The sequence below is a fragment of the Chlorocebus sabaeus genome, chromosome 19, assembly GCF_047675955.1.
Source record: "Chlorocebus sabaeus isolate Y175 chromosome 19, mChlSab1.0.hap1, whole genome shotgun sequence".
In the NCBI taxonomy this organism is placed as follows: Eukaryota; Metazoa; Chordata; class Mammalia; order Primates; family Cercopithecidae; genus Chlorocebus; species Chlorocebus sabaeus.
In genome coordinates, this window is record NC_132922.1 from 12,153,601 (window position 1) to 12,171,913 (window position 18,313).

The 18,313-nt window shown below is 49.1% G+C and overlaps 1 protein-coding gene across 2 annotated transcripts in view; it reads right to left on the reverse strand.

Annotated features, from left to right (window-relative positions):
- GTPBP1 (GTP binding protein 1) overlaps positions 1 to 13,472 on the reverse strand; it is a 28,388-nt gene extending 14,916 nt beyond the window's left edge. Inside the window, exons 1-4 of one of the 2 annotated variants that reach the window (XM_007975782.3) lie at positions 13,057 to 13,472; positions 10,308 to 10,419; positions 3,174 to 3,354; positions 1,923 to 2,271 (exon numbers count right to left, since the gene is read on the reverse strand). In XM_007975782.3, coding sequence (XP_007973973.1) covers positions 1,923 to 2,271; positions 3,174 to 3,354; positions 10,308 to 10,419; positions 13,057 to 13,248 — 834 coding nt within the window. In that variant the 5' untranslated portion in view covers positions 13,249 to 13,472. The remainder of the gene's footprint in view (positions 1 to 1,922; positions 2,272 to 3,173; positions 3,355 to 10,307; positions 10,420 to 13,056) is intronic. The other variant, XM_007975783.3, reaches the window with a different exon arrangement.
- Between the last annotated feature and the right edge of the window lie 4,841 nt (positions 13,473 to 18,313).

Here is an 18,313-nt window from a genome sequence, read left to right on the forward strand (position 1 = left end):
CCAGATGAGTCACCCCAACTGGCACATCCCCCTCCCTCCACCAGGACACCTCCACAGTCTTCCCTATGTCTTCCCATGTCCTTCAGCCACCTTTCCAACCCAAGGCAGACTTGTTTTTGCTCTTCCCAACCTGGAGAAGAGAGTGCTCTACGGCTCTGTTTTCTATATATTTTAAATATTTTTTCCTAGAAGTTGAATGCCATAGGACTATAATGAAATATCTCATTGTTTTCTGCAGAAATGTTAATATTTGGATCACAACCAAAAAGTCAGATAATACATATGTAACATTTTGTCCAGGGTGAAGACATTTCCATTAATTGGTCTTACTCACTGTAGCTCAGCTGGAAAAATGCTTATTCTCAATCAGTTTCTGTACCCTTCTTAATATTAACCCAACAACTTCCCCAAATACGCCCTCTGGATCTTCCGCTAAGATCCCTTCCTGGCAAGCAGCTTTCCTCAGCCCAGTCAAGAAGCTGGTCATGGCCCTTTGCAACATTCAAGGACATGGAAAATGAAGGCATGCTGAGGTCCCAAAAGCCTCAGGCAGAGAGCCTACGAGTGTTCACACAGCATGCTCTGCCTCTCTTTACGGCTCTCCAGTTTGGGGAGAATTTGCTTGAGAACCTGTGTTTGTGCAGCAACTTGATCAAGTCTGCTATGAACAGATGCTTATGTTTACTACATTTATTAATACAGGCAGCTGAAGGAATTGAGAAATGGGGAAGGAACACTCAAGGCATGTGTCTCTCTGACTCTCTCCCTTCCCACCCTCCCTCCTGCTGTGAAAGCTGTGGAGATGTGCACAAGGTTATAGGCCTTGCCACTCCCCTCGGCACTCCCACTGACTGTCCAGGGAGGAAGATCAGTGGCTCACAAAGGCAAGCTTAGCAATGGGATCCAACACAGAGTCCTCTGCTCCCTTTCTTTCTCAGTTAATCCATTAGATGAGCTGCTTAAAATTTTTTTGGGTTTTTTTTTTTTTTTTTTTTTTGAGATGGAGTCTTGCTCTGTCGCCCAGGCTGGAGTGCAGTGGCGAGATCTCGGCTAGCTGCAAGCTCCGCCTCCCGGGGTTCAGGCTATTCTCCTGTCTCAGCCTCCCGAGTAGCTGGGACTACAGGCGCCTGCAACCACGCCTGGCTAATTTTTTGTATTTTTAGTAGAGACGAGGTTTCACCGTGTTAGCCAGGACGGTCTTGATCTCCTGACCTCGTGATCCACCCACCTCGACCTCCCAAAGTGCTGGGATTACAGGTGTGAGCCACCGCGCCCGGCCTGGTTGTTTTTAATGTTCTTAGCAGGAATAGTTACTTAAAAATTTAATCACACTTGACCCTAAGCTTTTTGGGAGCCTCTGGACAGTCCCATTCATTGCTGTATCATCAGACCTCACACAGTACCAGACACACAGGAGCCTCTCAACAAGGGCTGTGCACTGGCCTATCCTCTTCCCAGGCTCCAGGAGGCCACCTTTCAGGGCCTCTCGAATGTGGCCTGTGCCTCCTATGGCTGTCTTCTCCATTTCTTCCCCAGGCCTCCCCCTCTGAAGGTCCTACCTACCTGGTGTCACCTCCTCAAAGTAGCCCAATCCTCTGCAGAAAACATTTCTGAAGGTAACAAGTAAGCCCCAGGAGAAACCCTCCTCTATGCCTCTGCAAAAAATAAGGCAGCTCTTCAAGGGTACCTGGTTTTTACCAAGAGGATCCCTTCCCTAGCCTAATGTATGGGAGAGATGAAGGTTCAAGCCTTGAGAAGACCATTACTCAGAGGACTGGGCACCCCTGCAAAACTTGCCAGCCTTACCCGATGTTAAAGCCCCAAACCAACAGGCCTCAGTCTCAGAACAGTTCAGATTTGGACATAACCAGACCCATGCAGCCCTGCTGAAGCCTCTCCTCCTTGGGGCGCCTCCCACTCACCATGAGCATGCAGAAGTCAGGCAGATGGCCTGTCATGCCGAAGACAGTGGTTTTCAGGTACTTCTCATGACCAGCCAAGTCGATGAAGGTAATGACTTTAGTGGACTTCTCACAAATCTTGGTCCACTCCAGGCTGCCGCCGTGGCTGTCAGGCTTGTTCACTACATTGCCTTCACTGTCAAAGCCCAGAATGTCGTTGCCCACACTGCTGGTGCGACCAGATTCAATTTCATGTTTGTGGCGGAAGAGTTTCTGGCGGGCAAAACCTCGGCCATTGTCCAGCTCCCCATGTGTCAGGACTCCCAGAAGCGTGCTTTTGCCGGCATCCACGTTGCCCACCACTGCTACCCTGCATGTAGATGAACCCATACATCTGTGTGAGAGTTAGTGCGTGAGTGAAGTGGAGTGACCACTCACAACCCCAGTAACTGGATCCGCATGTCCAGGCTTGCCCTGATCCCCTCCGGCTCACAGCTCCTCCTTGAGCAGGAGGAGCACAGTGGGAAGGTTCCTGGAGCTGCTGCTAAAGAGTCATCAGAAGGGTCCAGACTCCCACAGCAGCTATCTCCCTTAACTCCCACCAGCTTGCGGGTGCTGCCAGAAAGAGCCACAAGGCTACCAGAGGCACAAAAGGCTCTTCTCCATGACCCTGGTTTCCAGGCTCACAGGCTGAAGGGAAAAGAAACAAACCCACAGAGAATGGCCACAGAATGCACGGCTGGCCTCTCTCGTGCTCCTTCCAAAGGGACAGGAAAGTGCAGAATTAGAGCAAGAAGCCACCACGTCCCCGGACACCCAGACACTTCTTTCCGCTCCTCAGGAGGGGAAAGGATGGAGCTGACATGCTGAGTGCCACAGGCTCAGTCACCAACCTCCGTGAAGAATGGGGACCCCGGCCGGGTGCGGTGGCTCACGCCTGTAATCCCAGCACTTGGGGAGGCCGAGACGGGCAGATCACGAGGTCAGGAGATCGAGACCATCCTGGCTAACACGGTGAAACCTCGTCTCTACTAAAAATACAAAAAATTAGCCGGGCGTGGTGGCGGGCACCTGTAGTCCCAGCTACTTGGGAGGCTGAGGCAGGAGAATGGCATGAACCCGGGAGGCGGAGGTTGCAGTGAGCCGAGATTGCGCCACTGCACTCCAGACTGGGCGACAGAGCGAGACTCCATCTCATTAAAAAAAAAAAAAAAAGAAAGAAAGAAAAGAAAAAAAGAATGGGGACCCCAAACCGTCCTGAGACCTCCTCACCTGACCTCCAGGAAGTCATTGTCTCCTACTCGTTTCCGGACCAGGTAATCACGCACGCGGCCCCCAGCTTCTTGCCGTTCCCGCAGAAGGATGACATCGGCCTCTATCTGTTCCGCCATGCTCTTCACTGTGGCGTAGGAGGCCTCCATGTCAGCTTCACTCAGCCCATACTCAGTCCCATCTGGTGACAAGAGCCCAGACATCAGCAGGAGAGAGAGTCCTGACCAACCAGCGTGCCAACCAGCCAGCCAGGAACCCCACCTAACAAAGGCCACCACCCCGTGACCCCAGCACTGCAGAGGAACCCCCGGGGTCCTTTCTACCTGAGAGAAAACCTGGGCACACACCAAGTTAAAACATGACAGTGCCACAGACCTCCCCATCAAGCAGAGCATTCGCTAATTCATTCAATAACAGTCACTGAGGCTCTCCCAGGTTTTATGCCAAGCCTCATGCTGGGTACTAGGACTACAGGTGCCCCTAGTGAGCTCACAGCCCAGTGGGGGAGGCAGACAGGAAATCAATTAATTGCAATACAGCTCGAGTGCTGCACTCTAGGACTGTGCGAACAGAACATAAAGCACTGCCTGGGGAAGCCGAGGACAGTTTTGCAGAGGACTGACACCAAGCTAGGTCAACAAGTGCTGGGCCTGCAGAAGGAGGAAGGACATCCTAGCCAGAGGAACAAAGCGTGGCGTGGCAGATCATGGCACGTTCAGGGACCAGGAAGCAGCTCATGTGTTGGGGAGCAGGATGGGTGACATGGAGTGGCGGGAGACCACATGAGAGGTGGAAGCAGCACAACAGACGGACAGCAGCGACACACCTTCTGCACCAGGCAGTGAGACACCCATGGGCTGAGGCAGGGGAGTAACATGATCAGATGGCTGTGGGTTAAAAAGATCTCCTGGGTAGCAGTGCCGAGTGTGCACCAGCAAGTGAGAGACCAGTAAGGGGGAGTCCAGTTAGGAAGTAATTCTAATAATGCAGGCAAGAGATGATAACGACAGAAAGATGGAGGAAACTGGGGGAGGAACTCAGAAACATTTTAGAGAGAAGATTTTTAACTGAGGTGGCTCAGGTGATATGTCCAGCAAGCAGCTGGAGAAATGAGTTTGAGCTCAGGACAAGGAAGGGAATCAGACAGAAGGCAGGACCAACCGACGAAACAGTTATTGAGCTCCTACTACATGACAACCTGTCAGCTGCTTTCCATGAGGTGTTGGATTTAATTTCCACAATCACTCCCTCAGCCTTTCCCAGCTGTCCTGTCTCCAAGCGCCCCTGTTCCTTCCCTAGCTGGCTAACCACTTCAGCATGTGTGATTCTCTTCCCCCACACCAAGTATTCTCCTTGTCTCTTCTTCTCCTCCTCCCACTCCAAACAAGCTCCTAAACTAAGGAAAGGAAAACCACCCCCCTTCCCTTGCCCCTGCTTATCTGCAAAGCTACCATCTCCTGTTTTTCCTTTCACCATCAAACATCTCGCGAGTCATCAACGCATGTTGACTGAACTACCCCACCATCTACTCACTGGGAATCTGCCCACTACAGAAGAAACCGCAGCTGTCACATGCCACCAGTGGCCTTGTTTTTTTTTTTTTTTTTTTTTTTGAGATGGAGTCTTGCTCTGTCACCCAGGCTGGAGTACAGTGGCACAATCTTTGCTCACTGCAACCTTTGCCTCCCGGGTTCAAGCGATTCTCCTGCCTCAGCCTCCCAGGTAGCTGGGATTACAGGAGCCCGCCATCATGCCCGGCTAAGTTTTGTTTTTTAGTACAGACAGCGTTTCACCATGTTGGCCAGGCTGGTCTCAAACTCCTGACCTCAAGTGATCCGCCCACCTCGGCCTCCCAAAGTGCTGGGATTACAGGCGTGAGTCATCATGCCTGGCCCACCAGTGGCCTTCTAAACTCTCTATCTAATGCCCTCTTCTTGACTCCCACAGCATTCGATACTGCTGGCCACTCTGCCTTTCCCTCTTGAAGCACTTCCCTCCTGCCCTGCTCGCGCATCACCTGACCTCTCCTGATGTGCCCCCCCACCCCGTCCCGGCTCCTGTCTCCTGAATGCCAGTCTTTTCCAGTAGTCTGTCAGTGGTCCTGTTCTGTTTCCTCCAAACTTTCCCCTTGGCCATCTTGTTCTATGGCTCCAGCTGTCATTTTGAAAACTATAAAAACACTCATTCCTAACACCATCCTATGCCCAGAACTCCAGACTGAATTTCCAACTGCCTGGATGATAACTCCTAGAAGTCTGATATCCAAATTCAATACCTACCCCAACCTTCTTTTAAACAGCACAAACACTAACAATGTTAATAAAGCATTTTATTTCTCACTGTAATCTTATGAGGTAGGCATTACTGTTCCCTTTTAACAGTGGGGTAAAAAGAACCTAGGGAGATCTCAGAGCTGGGAGGGGCCATGAGTTCAGGTCTTCAGATTCCAAACCTAGAGCCTTTTCCTCCAGAGCAAGGGTTCCTCTTACTGCCTGACCAGTTCCTTCTTTATTTCTGACAATGACAATACCATCTCTCTAGCCACCAGTCTCCTCAGTCCAGTCCTGCTGATTCTAGCATTTTACCTTGCCTCCTTCCCTGATGTCTGCCCTTTTTGCCAATCCACAGCCACCAGCCTGATTCAGGCTCTTATTCTACCTGAATCACCACAACAGACTCTTAACTTTTGTCTTTACAAATTCAGTCTATTCCCTCCAACCAACCCCTTAAGGTCCTAAATAAAGCACAGCTCTGATGCTGTCACTTCAAGTCAAAGCCTCTGAATGGCTCCCCAGGCCCAGCTGCTTAACAGCCTCCCCATTTATGCCATACTCCCTCCTCACTCTCCCCTTGTAAGCTCTGTCCCAGTGCAAGCGGCCCCATCACACACGCAGCACTCTCCTTCCTTGTGCTGGGGTTCTCTGCAGGGTCCTAGCTCTATACCTTTGCTCATGATTTCCTATCCTGGAAGCCTAACAGTGCATCTCCTCCTGGCAAAATCCTACTCATTCTGCCCACAAACATCTGTGTCTCCCTTACATTTGCAAAGTACTGCCTTGTGCAACAGTGTTTTGGATACACATCCTCCCCTCCCCGCACAACACATAAGCATCTTGAAAACAAGGAACATACCGCAACAATTTCCTGATGCCCCACAACCAATGCCTTTCCTACATCAAGTCCTCAAATGTTTGTAAAATGTAAAACAAATGAACAAAGAGGGAGCAGTTGGGATGAGTAGTTTCTAAATGCATGGCCAAGTGAGCTGTGAAAGCCTTCCGGGTTAGAGAAGGGATTGCTGGGAGTGTTCTTGAGAAGGCTGGCGAAATTCTATTCAATCTCCCCTGCCCCTGTTCTTTCAGGTCCTGCTCCCCACCAAGGGCTATCACCAATGTCACCTTGTCCATCAGGGCTCTCGGTCAGTCACATTACCCGTCTCCAGCATGCATCACATTCCTCACTCTGTGGAAGTGGAGACAAAGGTGGAGGAGAAAAGCTGCAGAGGTCCAATTACTAAAGGCCACATATTCAGCCATGCCAGACGCTAATCAGATTTCCATCCTGCCGGCTCAGTTACCTTTCTTATATGTATTCTCCTCTTCTACAGGCTGCAAAGACTCCCTAGACTTTCAGAATAAAAGTCTAACCTCTGTGGCCTGGCATTTAAGGACCCTGAGAATCTGAGCCCTGCCTTCCTCTGCCCAGCCTCTCCTCCTACCATGTAGGACCTCATACTCTCCACTCATCCCACTGGATTACTTCTGGTCCACTATATATTCCTGTCTCCAATGCCTCCACACCTCTGTGAGAATGGTTTCCTCTGCCCATTCACTATTCCCTCCATCTACCTGGAAAATTCCTACTCATTCCTTAGAATCAATTAAAGGGGCAACTCCTCTTCACAGCCTTTCCTGACTCTTCCACAAAGACTTAGTACTCCTCGGCTAGGTGCGGTGGCTCATATCTGTAATCCCAGCACTTTGGGAGACTGAAGTGGGGGTGGATCACCTGAAGTCAGGAGTTCGAGACCAGCCTAGGCGACATGGTGAAACCCCGTCCCTACTAAAAATACAAAAATTAGCCAGGCGTGGTGGCGGGCACCTGTAGTCCCAGCTACTTGGGAGGCTGAGGTGGGAGAACTGCTTGAACCCAGGAGGCAGAGGTTGCAGTGAGCCGAGATCGCACCACTGCACTCCAGCCTAGACGACAGAAAGAAACTCTGTCTCAAAAATAATAATAATCATAATCATAATAATTTTAAAAGACTTAATACTCCTCCTAGGTCCCCTGAACTTTTATTTATTTATTATTGTTTTTCTTTTGAGACAGAGTCTCACTCACCATCTCAGCTCACTGCAACCTCCACCTCCTGGGTTCAAGTGATTCTTGTGCCTTAGCCTCCTGAGTAGCTGGGATTACAGCAGTGCACCACCATGCCAGCTAATTTTTTGCATTTTTAGTAGAGATGGGGTTTCACTATGTTGGCCGGGCTGGTCTCGAACTCCTGACCTCAAGTGATTGGCCCACCTTGGCCTCCCAAGGTGCTGGCATTATAGGCATGAGCCACCTTTTTGAAAGAAATCTCACGATAAATCAACTACAATCTGGGACCCTTAAAACAATTATTACTGCAACTACTAATACTAGCTAACACTTATGTAATGCTTACTATTCCCGATGATCTCCTCGAATTCTCATTTAATCTTCACTACTACACCACGGGAGAGATTCTGTTATTATCCCCATTTTAAGACAAGGAAAAGATTCAGTAGGCAAATCCAGGCCTGCCAGGCTCTAGATCCTATAGATTAGGCCAGACTGCCCCCTTTTAAAATAACAACATTAAGAATGTATACTTAAAGAGCACATTCCTCTACATTGGTTATAATTTTTAAATGTCTCATTTCTCTATGCAAAATTTATCTGAGGTAGGATGAAGAAGGTGTCATTATTCCCATTTTACAGAGAAAGGACATGAAAAACAGAGGTGAAGCAGCAGGGAATCACTGATGAAACTGACTCCTTGGGGCCCTGTATCTGGGTTCATCTTCTGTTTAATGTTCAACTTGTTTAACTAGTTATGATCTCTATTTGTAAATAATTCCAACAGGAGGAGTCACTATGAATCTAATGGCATCCACCTGGTAGATGTGAGGATGATGTTTGGGTATACAGATGTGTTAATGAATGTCTGACATCTTACGCTTTGCCATGGGTGGGTTAATTACTTGTGAGTTGTCAAGGCATGGTAAAATTCACTGAGTCCATATAAAAGGATGAGGGGAAAAGGGAGTCTTAAGAATCTGGATCTTCAAAGAACAGACTCAACACTTGTCAAAATTAACCTATATGTGGTTCCTGAAATTCTACAATCATTAAGTGATCTTTGAGTGGTTCATCTTATTAGAGCAGGCCAGATGTGCACCTGACATCAAAGCTTCAAAAGGCTACCAATAATCTCCTAGTCAACAAATGGAATGTTTTTTCTTTTGAACCTGGCACTCATTGCTGCCTCTGTAACACTTGATAATGCTAATCAACTCTCTCCCTTTCTTGATGCGCAACCTCTTAGTTTGCCTATCTCTCTGACCATGCCTTCCTTTAGGTGGTAAGACCCGCATCTAGGGAGGTAGCAGCAAGGATGGGAAAGAAAGAACAAATATGAAAGATATTTCAAAGGAAGGCACAGCTGCATCTGGAGAGCAAATCCTTCTTCCTTATGTCACTCTTACATTTCCAAATACTGTTTCCCATGGAGATTATTTGTGTATATGCCTTCTTTCCTCCTTGGGGCAGGGACTGGATTTTAAGTTTCCAAAAGAGCTTTGCAACAGTCGCAAGCCTTAGAAGATACTTAATAGATATGTGTCAAATAGTTTAAGAATGGTTTTGAGATTTCTTCAATCTTCAACTCAAACTACAAAAGAATTATTACCTGGCTTTACAAAGCCTACATTCAGCAAAGGAAAGTGTTTCTTTAATGATGCATCCAGGCCCACCTGGACTTCCTGCAAAGATGACAGAGACAAGTGCTGGTATGGGCTGAATCGTAATCGTTAACATCCCCAGCTGTCATTTCAGCAAAGATAATCCCATAATGAAGACGAAGGTAAGCAGGTCTTGTATTGAAGTTGTCAACTAGGAGCATCCAGGGGAAAAAAACCATAATATACTCTGGGATTGTTGTAAGGGCTGCCTTCCTCTAAAATAGTAGGTTCTGTTACAAGGAATAAGCAGCTTGGAGAACAATAACTAGTCCCTTTCGGAATGGTTACAAGCCTATGTGTCTGATGACCTCTGTTATCCCAGCTATCCAGACTAAATGGTCAGTATGGTCTGGGGCAAGGAGCCTGACTGAAGAGAGGAATTCTGGGCATCTTTTCTTTGCTGACACCAAGAAGAATCACAGAGGTCCTCAGCTAAGCAGAAAATAAGTAGCAATGGGATCTATAAACAGAGCTTGGAAGGGAAGACCTCCAGCAGCCCAGGAATAAGCTTAATTCTAGACCTAACTATGGCTTGCCCTATTAACTTAGACAAGAAGTTCCTTTGCTTTGTGCTTCATTTCCTCTTATGCAAATGGAGAGTACTGGAGGCAAAAAGGAAGCATCTGTAAAACTGCTTGGAAAGTGAATCTTTCAAGTCAACCATATCATGGCCACTAAGGTCAGAATTAACATTCGCTCTGTACTTTCATGTACTCCAAACAGTTCTGCAGACACTAAAGAATCACTGTAACTAAGACACATAAGCAGAAAAGTTCAAAAAGAGGGGAAAATGTGCTCTAAATAATTTTTACTTTTTTTGAGACAAAGTTTCACTTTTGTTGCCTAGGCTGGAGCACAATGGTGCGATCTTGGCTCATTGCAACCTCCACCTTCCAGGTTCAAGCAATTCTCCTGCCTCAGCCTCCCGAGTAGCTGGGATTACAGGCCCCCGCCACCACACTCAGCTAACTTTTTGTATTTTTAGTAGAGATGGGGTTTCACCATGTTGGCCAGGCTGGTCTCAAACTCCTGACCTCAGGTGATCCACCTGTCTTGGCCTCCCAAAGTGCTGGGATTACAGGCGGCAGGGCTACCGCGCCCGGCCCAATAATTTTTTAAAATAAAGTGAAAGGAAAACTATGCTCACCTGATCCCTGCCCAATGACATATATGGTCTCTCCGCATCCCTCGTCCATCCTCTCCCACATCTGCCGAAGTAGGCTGTCATACTGCTCTGAAGTAGGGCTCACTAGAACCAGCTAGAAAAGAAACCAACAGCCTTAGGACCACACTTGCTAGAAGAGCACCACAGCCAAAGCCGATCAATATAGCCTAACCAAAGATCCTGACTGAAACCCACAGCACCCTCATCTAAAAAAGCTGCACAGCCCCTTCATGCCCTCTCTGCTTCTCCTGAAGTAGCCTTTGAGCCTCAGGCCTTATATGAGCCAAATGATATACTAAAATGTGTATGTCTGAGCCATAACCCATGGTAAAGAGGGCACAAGCAGCCTGCCTCCTGCTGCTTAACAGGAGGGGCAGGACCCAAGTGACTGAGAATATGGCACTGTGGATAGAAAGCACAGTGCCTTCCATCTACATGCCAAAGGCTTCTACCTGCAGTTGACATCTGGAAGCCCACAGGACGTTTACCTCATATACCTCCATGCGCTCCACCCACAGGCCAGTGGCTCCCAGGATAACAAAAGAATTCTGTTCTATCTTCTTAGCTATATTGAATATTTGGGAATGAAAACTGCCTGCAAGACTCATCTTCATCAACAAAACGCCATCACCATTACCACTACGAGGAGTATTGCCACCATAATTTGGCCAATGTCTGCCAATAACATTCACGTATCAACCACTTACTTGGGGAAGCCATTTGGCAATCAGACCCCATTCTCTAACTACTCCTGTGTGACCATGGACAAAGAATTTAACCCCTCTGAGTTTCAGTTTTTCAATCTATAAAACGGAGTTAATACTACCTGCATCCAAAGGCCACTGTAAACAGCAAATATAATAACATGTAAAGCATCTAGTCCACAGCTCAATAAATGTGAAACTACAAGGTTTTCTTCACCCAATCATTCCCAGAAAAACCTTGTTGGATGAAACTAACCACTACTATTCACTAAGTGTTTCTCCCTTTGGAAGCTCTCGGAGCCTTAGGTCTCCACATTTACTGTTGTAAGGATATGAACCTTTAGCTTCTAATCTGTTCCTCTGGAATCAATCTATTCAATCCAACCCTTCTCTCCCTCCACACTGTCACTTTTTCTTTTTGAGATCATTAATATTAATATACATATGATTTTTTTTAATTGTGAGGACTTCCCCAGCTATGTGATGAAATAACACTTCTAGGAATATTAAATGAGCTGGTCAAGAAATGAAGGTACTACCGTCTTTGCAACTCTGCCCTGCAATTTCCTACCATGTTTCTTCAGCACCTTGACCATGTGTTGACATCCAGTTTGTTTGCTCTGGAGTCAGGTCCATAATCTTGTAACTTCCTGAGTTGACTCATCAGAGCTTGTAATTGTAACCTGGATGTTTCCTGGGTCTTTTACATCATCCTGGCCATCCCTCTCTCTAAGTTTGGCCATCCTCATTATGGCATTAAAGGCACAAGACAGGACCAACTTTGACAGGCTAGCTGGCTTCCATGTGCTCACCTGAGACTAGAAGGGCAAAAAGCAGTTGAAAATAACTTTCTTAGGTTGCAGGGAAAGTTCCTTCCAGTTTAGGACCAAGTTTCATGCAAATCTGCCGCCATAAACTATAAAAACTCACAAATATTTTCAAAGCTGGATAAAATGTCTATTGTAACTATCCTCCACACGTAAGTGGTGGTATTGGTGTTCTGTCTTTTACCTACTGCTATTTAATCTGCACAGGAAATTAGGAACTATCTCGTTCACTTCATTTACTGAGTCTCTAGTATGCATCGGGCACTATTAGATGTCTTATTATATATTTCTAATTTTTACAAGCCATCTGTACAACGTCACAGAGCCTTTCGATGGTAGGGCAGGAAAGAGAACTCAGCCCTGTCTGACTCCCAACTTGGCATTCTTTCCCTAAGGAACGTTAAGCACCTTCAAAACACCAGTCACATCTTATATTTACTTTTCTGTTCTTCACAATGTCAAGCCGTTGGCAAGCCCTTAATTCCTGCCTACCTTCTCGACAGCTCAGAAGACACGGTTTTAAACGTCCTTCACTGCTCCACTCATACAAGATGAGCTTCCACTCCCAGGATAGCGAGACTAAGGAGCCTACCCATCTTTCCATTTTGTTTCGGGTGGCCTCGAAAAGTAGACATTCTCGGACATGCTCGTCCCCAGCTGAGAGACTACTTTCTGTTTCCTTTCCCGAGTCTGGGAAGAGACGCGGCTGCCACCCTGCCCTGCCTTCCGACTACCTGTCTTCGCGAGCATCTCGGCCCCCTGCCCGGGCCCCCTCGCCCTTCTGCTGTCCCGCGCGGTCCAGGGAGAGGAGATTCTAGATCTTCGAATCCCCTCAAGCGGGGACCCGAAGAACGGGGAGGGGCACTGAGCGGGGACAGGGACCGCGCGGAGCGCTGCCGGCATCGGGCACCCCCGTTCCACGTGGCAGAGCCGAAGGGTTGCGATCTCGGCGGGAGACGGGAGGGCGGGAGGCTGGGTTGGCGACGCGGGGAGCCAAGGTGGGTGCGGGGACCATGGTGACGGCCCCTCGCGCCGCAAGCCCCAGCACGTCCCGGAGACCAGCAGGTGGGCGGGCTCGGCCCCTTCCTCCCATTCCGCGCTCCCCGCGGAGAGGACGGCCGCTGGCCCCGCCGTCGCCCCGGAGACTGCTCGGCCCGCCGCCCGCTCCCCTCAGCGCCCGCCGCCGCCGCCCGGGCCTACCTTGCTGGTGAGGTCCAGCTCTGGCTCGCCGTTGAGCGCCTCGCCGTCCTCGCTGCAGTCCGAGTCAAAGCCGCCGTGGAGTCGGGCGGCGGCTGCCGCGGCCCTGGCCGCCCCCGGGGAGCTGGGCTCGGGGGCGAACATAGAGGCCGGGACCGGCGAGTCCATCGCGGAGCGACTGCGCTCCGCCGCCATCTTTAATAACTTAGGCTAATTCGTAGCCGGCTTCCCTCCCTCCCAGGCTCATTTGACTAATCTATGCACAGAGCTCCGCCCCGCTCCTTATCGGAATAATTTATGCAAAACTTCTCCAGCCGCGTACTGGATGACACGTATCTCTAGCTAAGAAACAGTCGACCAGGCCTCTCAGCCACCAATCCCTGCAGAGCGTTCAAGTACCTAATGAATAATTAATGAGGCCCAAACCCCAACAACAAATGTCTGAGACGTCACGCGCCCTGCTCCCAGCTTGGGAGGGGGCAGTACCGAGTCCCCGCTACCCGCCTGAAGCCTTCCAGCCAACGGGAGCAGAGAAGAGTATGACTGACACAACAACCATCCAATGAGGAGAGAAATACAAACAACGTTACTTGTCAACGCCCCTTCACTCTCCTTGTTTCCAGAGGCGGTGCTGAGCCTGCAAATCGTACTGAAAAACAGTAGGCGCTGTAAGCCTTCCGATGACTGACAAGGGCAGGACCCAATCGAGTCATAGAACAGGTCCCGCGCCTGGACCCGCTCACGGAGATAGTAAACTGCAAAATGAGCCTCCCACTCGATTCAGTGACTGAGGCAGTCGCTGGAACGCTGATGTCCAACGTGCTGGCATGCTCCAGGCAACTTTAATAGTAGGATCGATGCTGTACGTTCCAAGAGTTGTAATACTATAGCAGCCAGAGTGAGGCAATAATTAAATGCTGACCTTAGGGAGAATTCTACATTCACTGCCTTTGCGGAGACAATCACACGAACTAAAAACAGAGGCAAGCAGCTAAAATTAAAAGCCAAAAAAACACCTCACCACTTTTGTAGTGAACTGCTAAACCGAGATCTAGGGTCTCATAAGGTAGTTTCCCATGGGTTATTTTTCCAGTCATCAGTTGTGAAAAGCCCCAACCCAAAATGCCATCAACACAAGTTTTAGTGTCTTGAATTCCTGTTTCAAAAGCCGGAAAATCCTAGGCCGTCATTGCCTGGCGAAATTAGGGATTAACCAACGTCTAATGACGTCGGCCTTGGCCACTCGTCCCAGGCATCAAGCAAACAAGAGCATGTTTGAGAAGATAAGGAATCCAAGATTTAGGGTTTGGACCTAAACCCTAAATCTTTAGTGAGCAAGTGGCAGGACTGAAAATGGCTTTCAGTTTTGGGGATCTACCTGAGAAGAAAGTGTCTTCTTGTCCCTGTTTTCCACTACTATCAAGTCTTTCTTTCTTTTTTTTTTTTTTTTTTTTTTTTGTTTTAATTTTGAGACGGAGTTTCACTCTTGCTGCCCAGGATGGAGTGCAGTGGCGCGATCTCCGGCTCGCCGCAACCTCTGCCTCCTGGGTTCAAGCAAGTCTCCTGCCTCAGCCTCCTGAGCAGCTAGGATTACAGGCATGTGCCACCACATCCAGCTAATTCTGTATTTTTAGTAAAGACAGGGTTTCTCCATGTTGGTCAGGGTGGTCTCGAACTCCCAACCTCTGGTGATCCGCCTGCCTCGGCCTCCCAAAGTGCTGGGATTACAGGCATGAGCCACCGCGCCCAGCTTACTATCAAGTCTTATTTGCACAAACACAGCTGGGAATCTTGGACAGGAAGTCATCTGAGTCCAAAGGTCTTGATACTGTTCTTATGTGCTTTTTAATTTCTTCCTTGCCAAATTGCTCACCACCATCCTATATGGGCTGGGAGCAGCGGCTCACACTTGTAATCCCAGCACTTTGGGAGGCGGAGATGGGTAGATCACCGGAGGTCAGGAGGTCGAGACCAGCCTGGCCAACATGGTGAAATGCTGTCTCTACCAAAAATACAAAAATTAGCTGGGCATGGTGGCATGCACCTGTAATCCCAGCTACTCTGGAGGCTGAGGCAGGAGAATCCCTTGAACCTGGGAGGGCAGAGGTTGCAGTGAGCCAAGATCATACAACTGCACTCAAGCTTGGGCAACAGAGTGAGATTCCGTCTCACAAACAAAACAAAACAAAACGAAACAAAGTACTGGAGGCCTGAACTCATAACTGCCTTCTGAAGGAGGGGCACAGTCTTGTGGGACTGACCCCTTAACCAGTGGGATCTGACAGTATCTCCAGGTAGACAGTGTGAGACGAATTGAATTGAACTAGAGGACATCCAGCTGGTGTCCCCTGCAGAACTGATGGGTTGCTGGTGGGGAGAAATCCACACATTTTGGTGACCAGAAGTATTGTGTTGTACTTAGAGTAGAAAATTTTAAAAAACAGACTTTGGCTTTTCCTATATGGCCCAGATTGATAGCATCTCACCAACTGGCTCTTCCAAAGAGTTCAAGTCGGCTGGGCGCGGTGGCTCATGCCTGTAATCCGAACACTTTGGGAGGCTAAGTGGCGGATCACTTGAAGTCCGGAGTTCGAGACCAGCCTGACCAACACGGAGAAACCCCGTCTCTACTAAAAATACAAAATTAGCCGGGTGTGGTGGTGCATGCCTGTAATCCCAGCTACTCAGGAGGCTGAGGCAGAAGAATGGCTTGAACCCAGGAGGCAGAGGTTACAGTGAGTGGAGATTGAGTCACTGCACTCCAGCCGGGGCAACAAGAGTGAAGCTCCGTCTCATAAAAAAAAAAAAGGGTTCAAGTCCAAAATGTGCTGACGGCTGATAGCGAACTAAAAAACATGCCCTTTGCACTATAGCCTTTACCCAGAAAAGAACTCTCAGAGCAGGTACTTTTGAATTGAACAGGGAACTCTATTATGACATTTTAGAGAAGGAATTCCTTACCCTACCCATCTACACGTCTTTCTGAAGAAAAGTTGGAGCCTAGGTTCAAATTCTGTATTCACTATATACTGGGTTCACATACCATATGTATGTGACCTTAAGCAAGTTAACTTCTCAGAGCTTGTTTTCTCCTTTGAATAAATAAAGTATCTAACAGGATTAAATCAGCTGCAAATGAACTAATATACGTAAAGCACTTAGAACAGTGATTGCTGCACAGCAAGCCCTCAAACTATTCATATGTAAATATAACCACAGCTGTGAGTAGCTTACTATATATATATATATATATATATATATATTTTTTTTTTTTTTTTTTTTTTTTTTTTTTTTTGAGACGGAGTCTTGCTCTGTCGCTCAGGCTGGAGTGCAGTGGCAGGATCTCGGCTCACTGTAAGCTCCGCCTCCCGGGTTCACGCCATTCTCCTGCCTCAGCCTCCCGAGTAGCTGGGACTACAGACGACCGTCACTATGCCTGGCTAATTTTTACAGGGGTGAGCCACCACGCCGGGCCACAAAAATTTAAGGTAATTCAGAAGTTGGCTGGACAGAGCCAGAGGGCTCCTCACCCTGTGGCAGGCACTCCAGCGTGTTAAGTTATAACATTGAGTGTAATGGTGTTAAAATAGTCGCGTTTGGGCCGGGCCTGTAATCCCAGCACTTTGGGAGGCTGAGGCGAGCGGATCACGAGGTCAGGAGATCGAGACCATCCTGGCTAACACGGTGAAACCCCGTCTCTACTAAAAAATACAAAAAACTAGCCGGGCGAGGTGGCTGGCGCCTGTAGTCCCAGCTACTCGGGAGGCTGAAGCAGGAGAACGGCGTGAACCCGGGAGGCAGAGCTTGCAATGAGCTGAGATCCGGCCACTGCACTCCAGCCCGGGCGACAGAGCGAGACTCAGTCTCAAAAAAAAAAAAAAAAAAAAAAAGTCGCGTTTGCCAGGTGCGGTGGCTCACACCTGTAATCCTAACACTTTGGGAGGCTGAGACGGGCGGATCACTTGAGCCCAGGAAAGAGTTTGAGACCAGTTTGGGTAACGTGGTGAAACCCCATTTCTACAAAAATAAAAATAAAAATGAGCCAGGTGTGGTGGTGTATGCCTATAGCCCCAGCTACTCAGGAGGCTGAGGCATGAAGCTCGCTTGAGCCTAGGAGGTCGAGGCTGCAGGTGAGCCGTGATCGCGCCACTGCACTCTAGCCTGGGAAACAGAGCAAGATCCTGTCTCATAAATAAATAAAAATTTAGGCCGGGCGCGGTGGCTCACGCTTGTAATCCCAGCACTTCGGAAGGCCGAGACGGTTGGATCTCAAGAGTTCGAGACCAGCCTGGCCAACATGGTGAAACCCCGTCTCTACTAAAACTACAAAAATTAGCCTTGGGTAAGTGGCAGGGGCCTGCAATCCCAGCTACGCGGGTGGCCGAGACAGGAGAATCGCTTGAGCCCAGGAGATGGAGGTTGCAGTAAGCTGAGATCGCCCCATTGCAATTCAGCCTGGGCTACAAGAATGAAACTCCGTCGCAAAAACAAACAAAACAAACTAAATTTAAAGTGCAATTTCTTCTCGTTTTTCCAGTTTTACGAAAAACCCAAAAGGAGGGCAGCTAAGGTGGATACTGATGCCTACCACGCACCCTAAGAGTAGGTAAAGGGAAAAAAATGAAATCCACGTGGGACTGCGAGTAGTTCGCCGTTTCCCGACGACGCACACAATGCGCTTAGGTATACTTGGCGCAGAGGTCTCTGCAGAGAGGAAAGCCACCTTGAGAAGAGCGGGGAGCCCCCAGGCAAGAGGGCAGTGGCTTGTGTGTAGTGAACTGAAATGCGACACCAAGGAACTGCAACAGGAGTCTCCTTTCCACTTGAAATGTGACTCCCAGCGAGGCACCTACCCTTGGCGCTCCCTGGACAGTGCGGCACGGTCGGGCCCACTAACCAAGGCAATTTGCGCCCGACCGAATCAGGTGCTTCAAAATCACCCCTGGTGAGCCGCGCGTTAGCCACACAGAAAACAATCAACGCAGAAGGAGCGAGAACGCTCGGCCGAGAAGCCTGGCCCAGAGAGGGGAGGGGTGCGGAAAGCCGCGGACGGCAGCCGCTGGCCTGCAGGACTCCCTCAGGCCGCCCCACCCCGCCCCGCCAGGGACAGCGCGGAGCCGAGCGGCTGGACCCCAATCCTGCCGGCCGCCGCCGAGCTCCGCAGCCCGCAGCCCGCAGCCCCACACCCACTGCCTCTGCCACACCCCAACCGTTCAAATTGGCCCGTACACGCCCGGCGTCCCCGGCTCCCAGGCCGGTG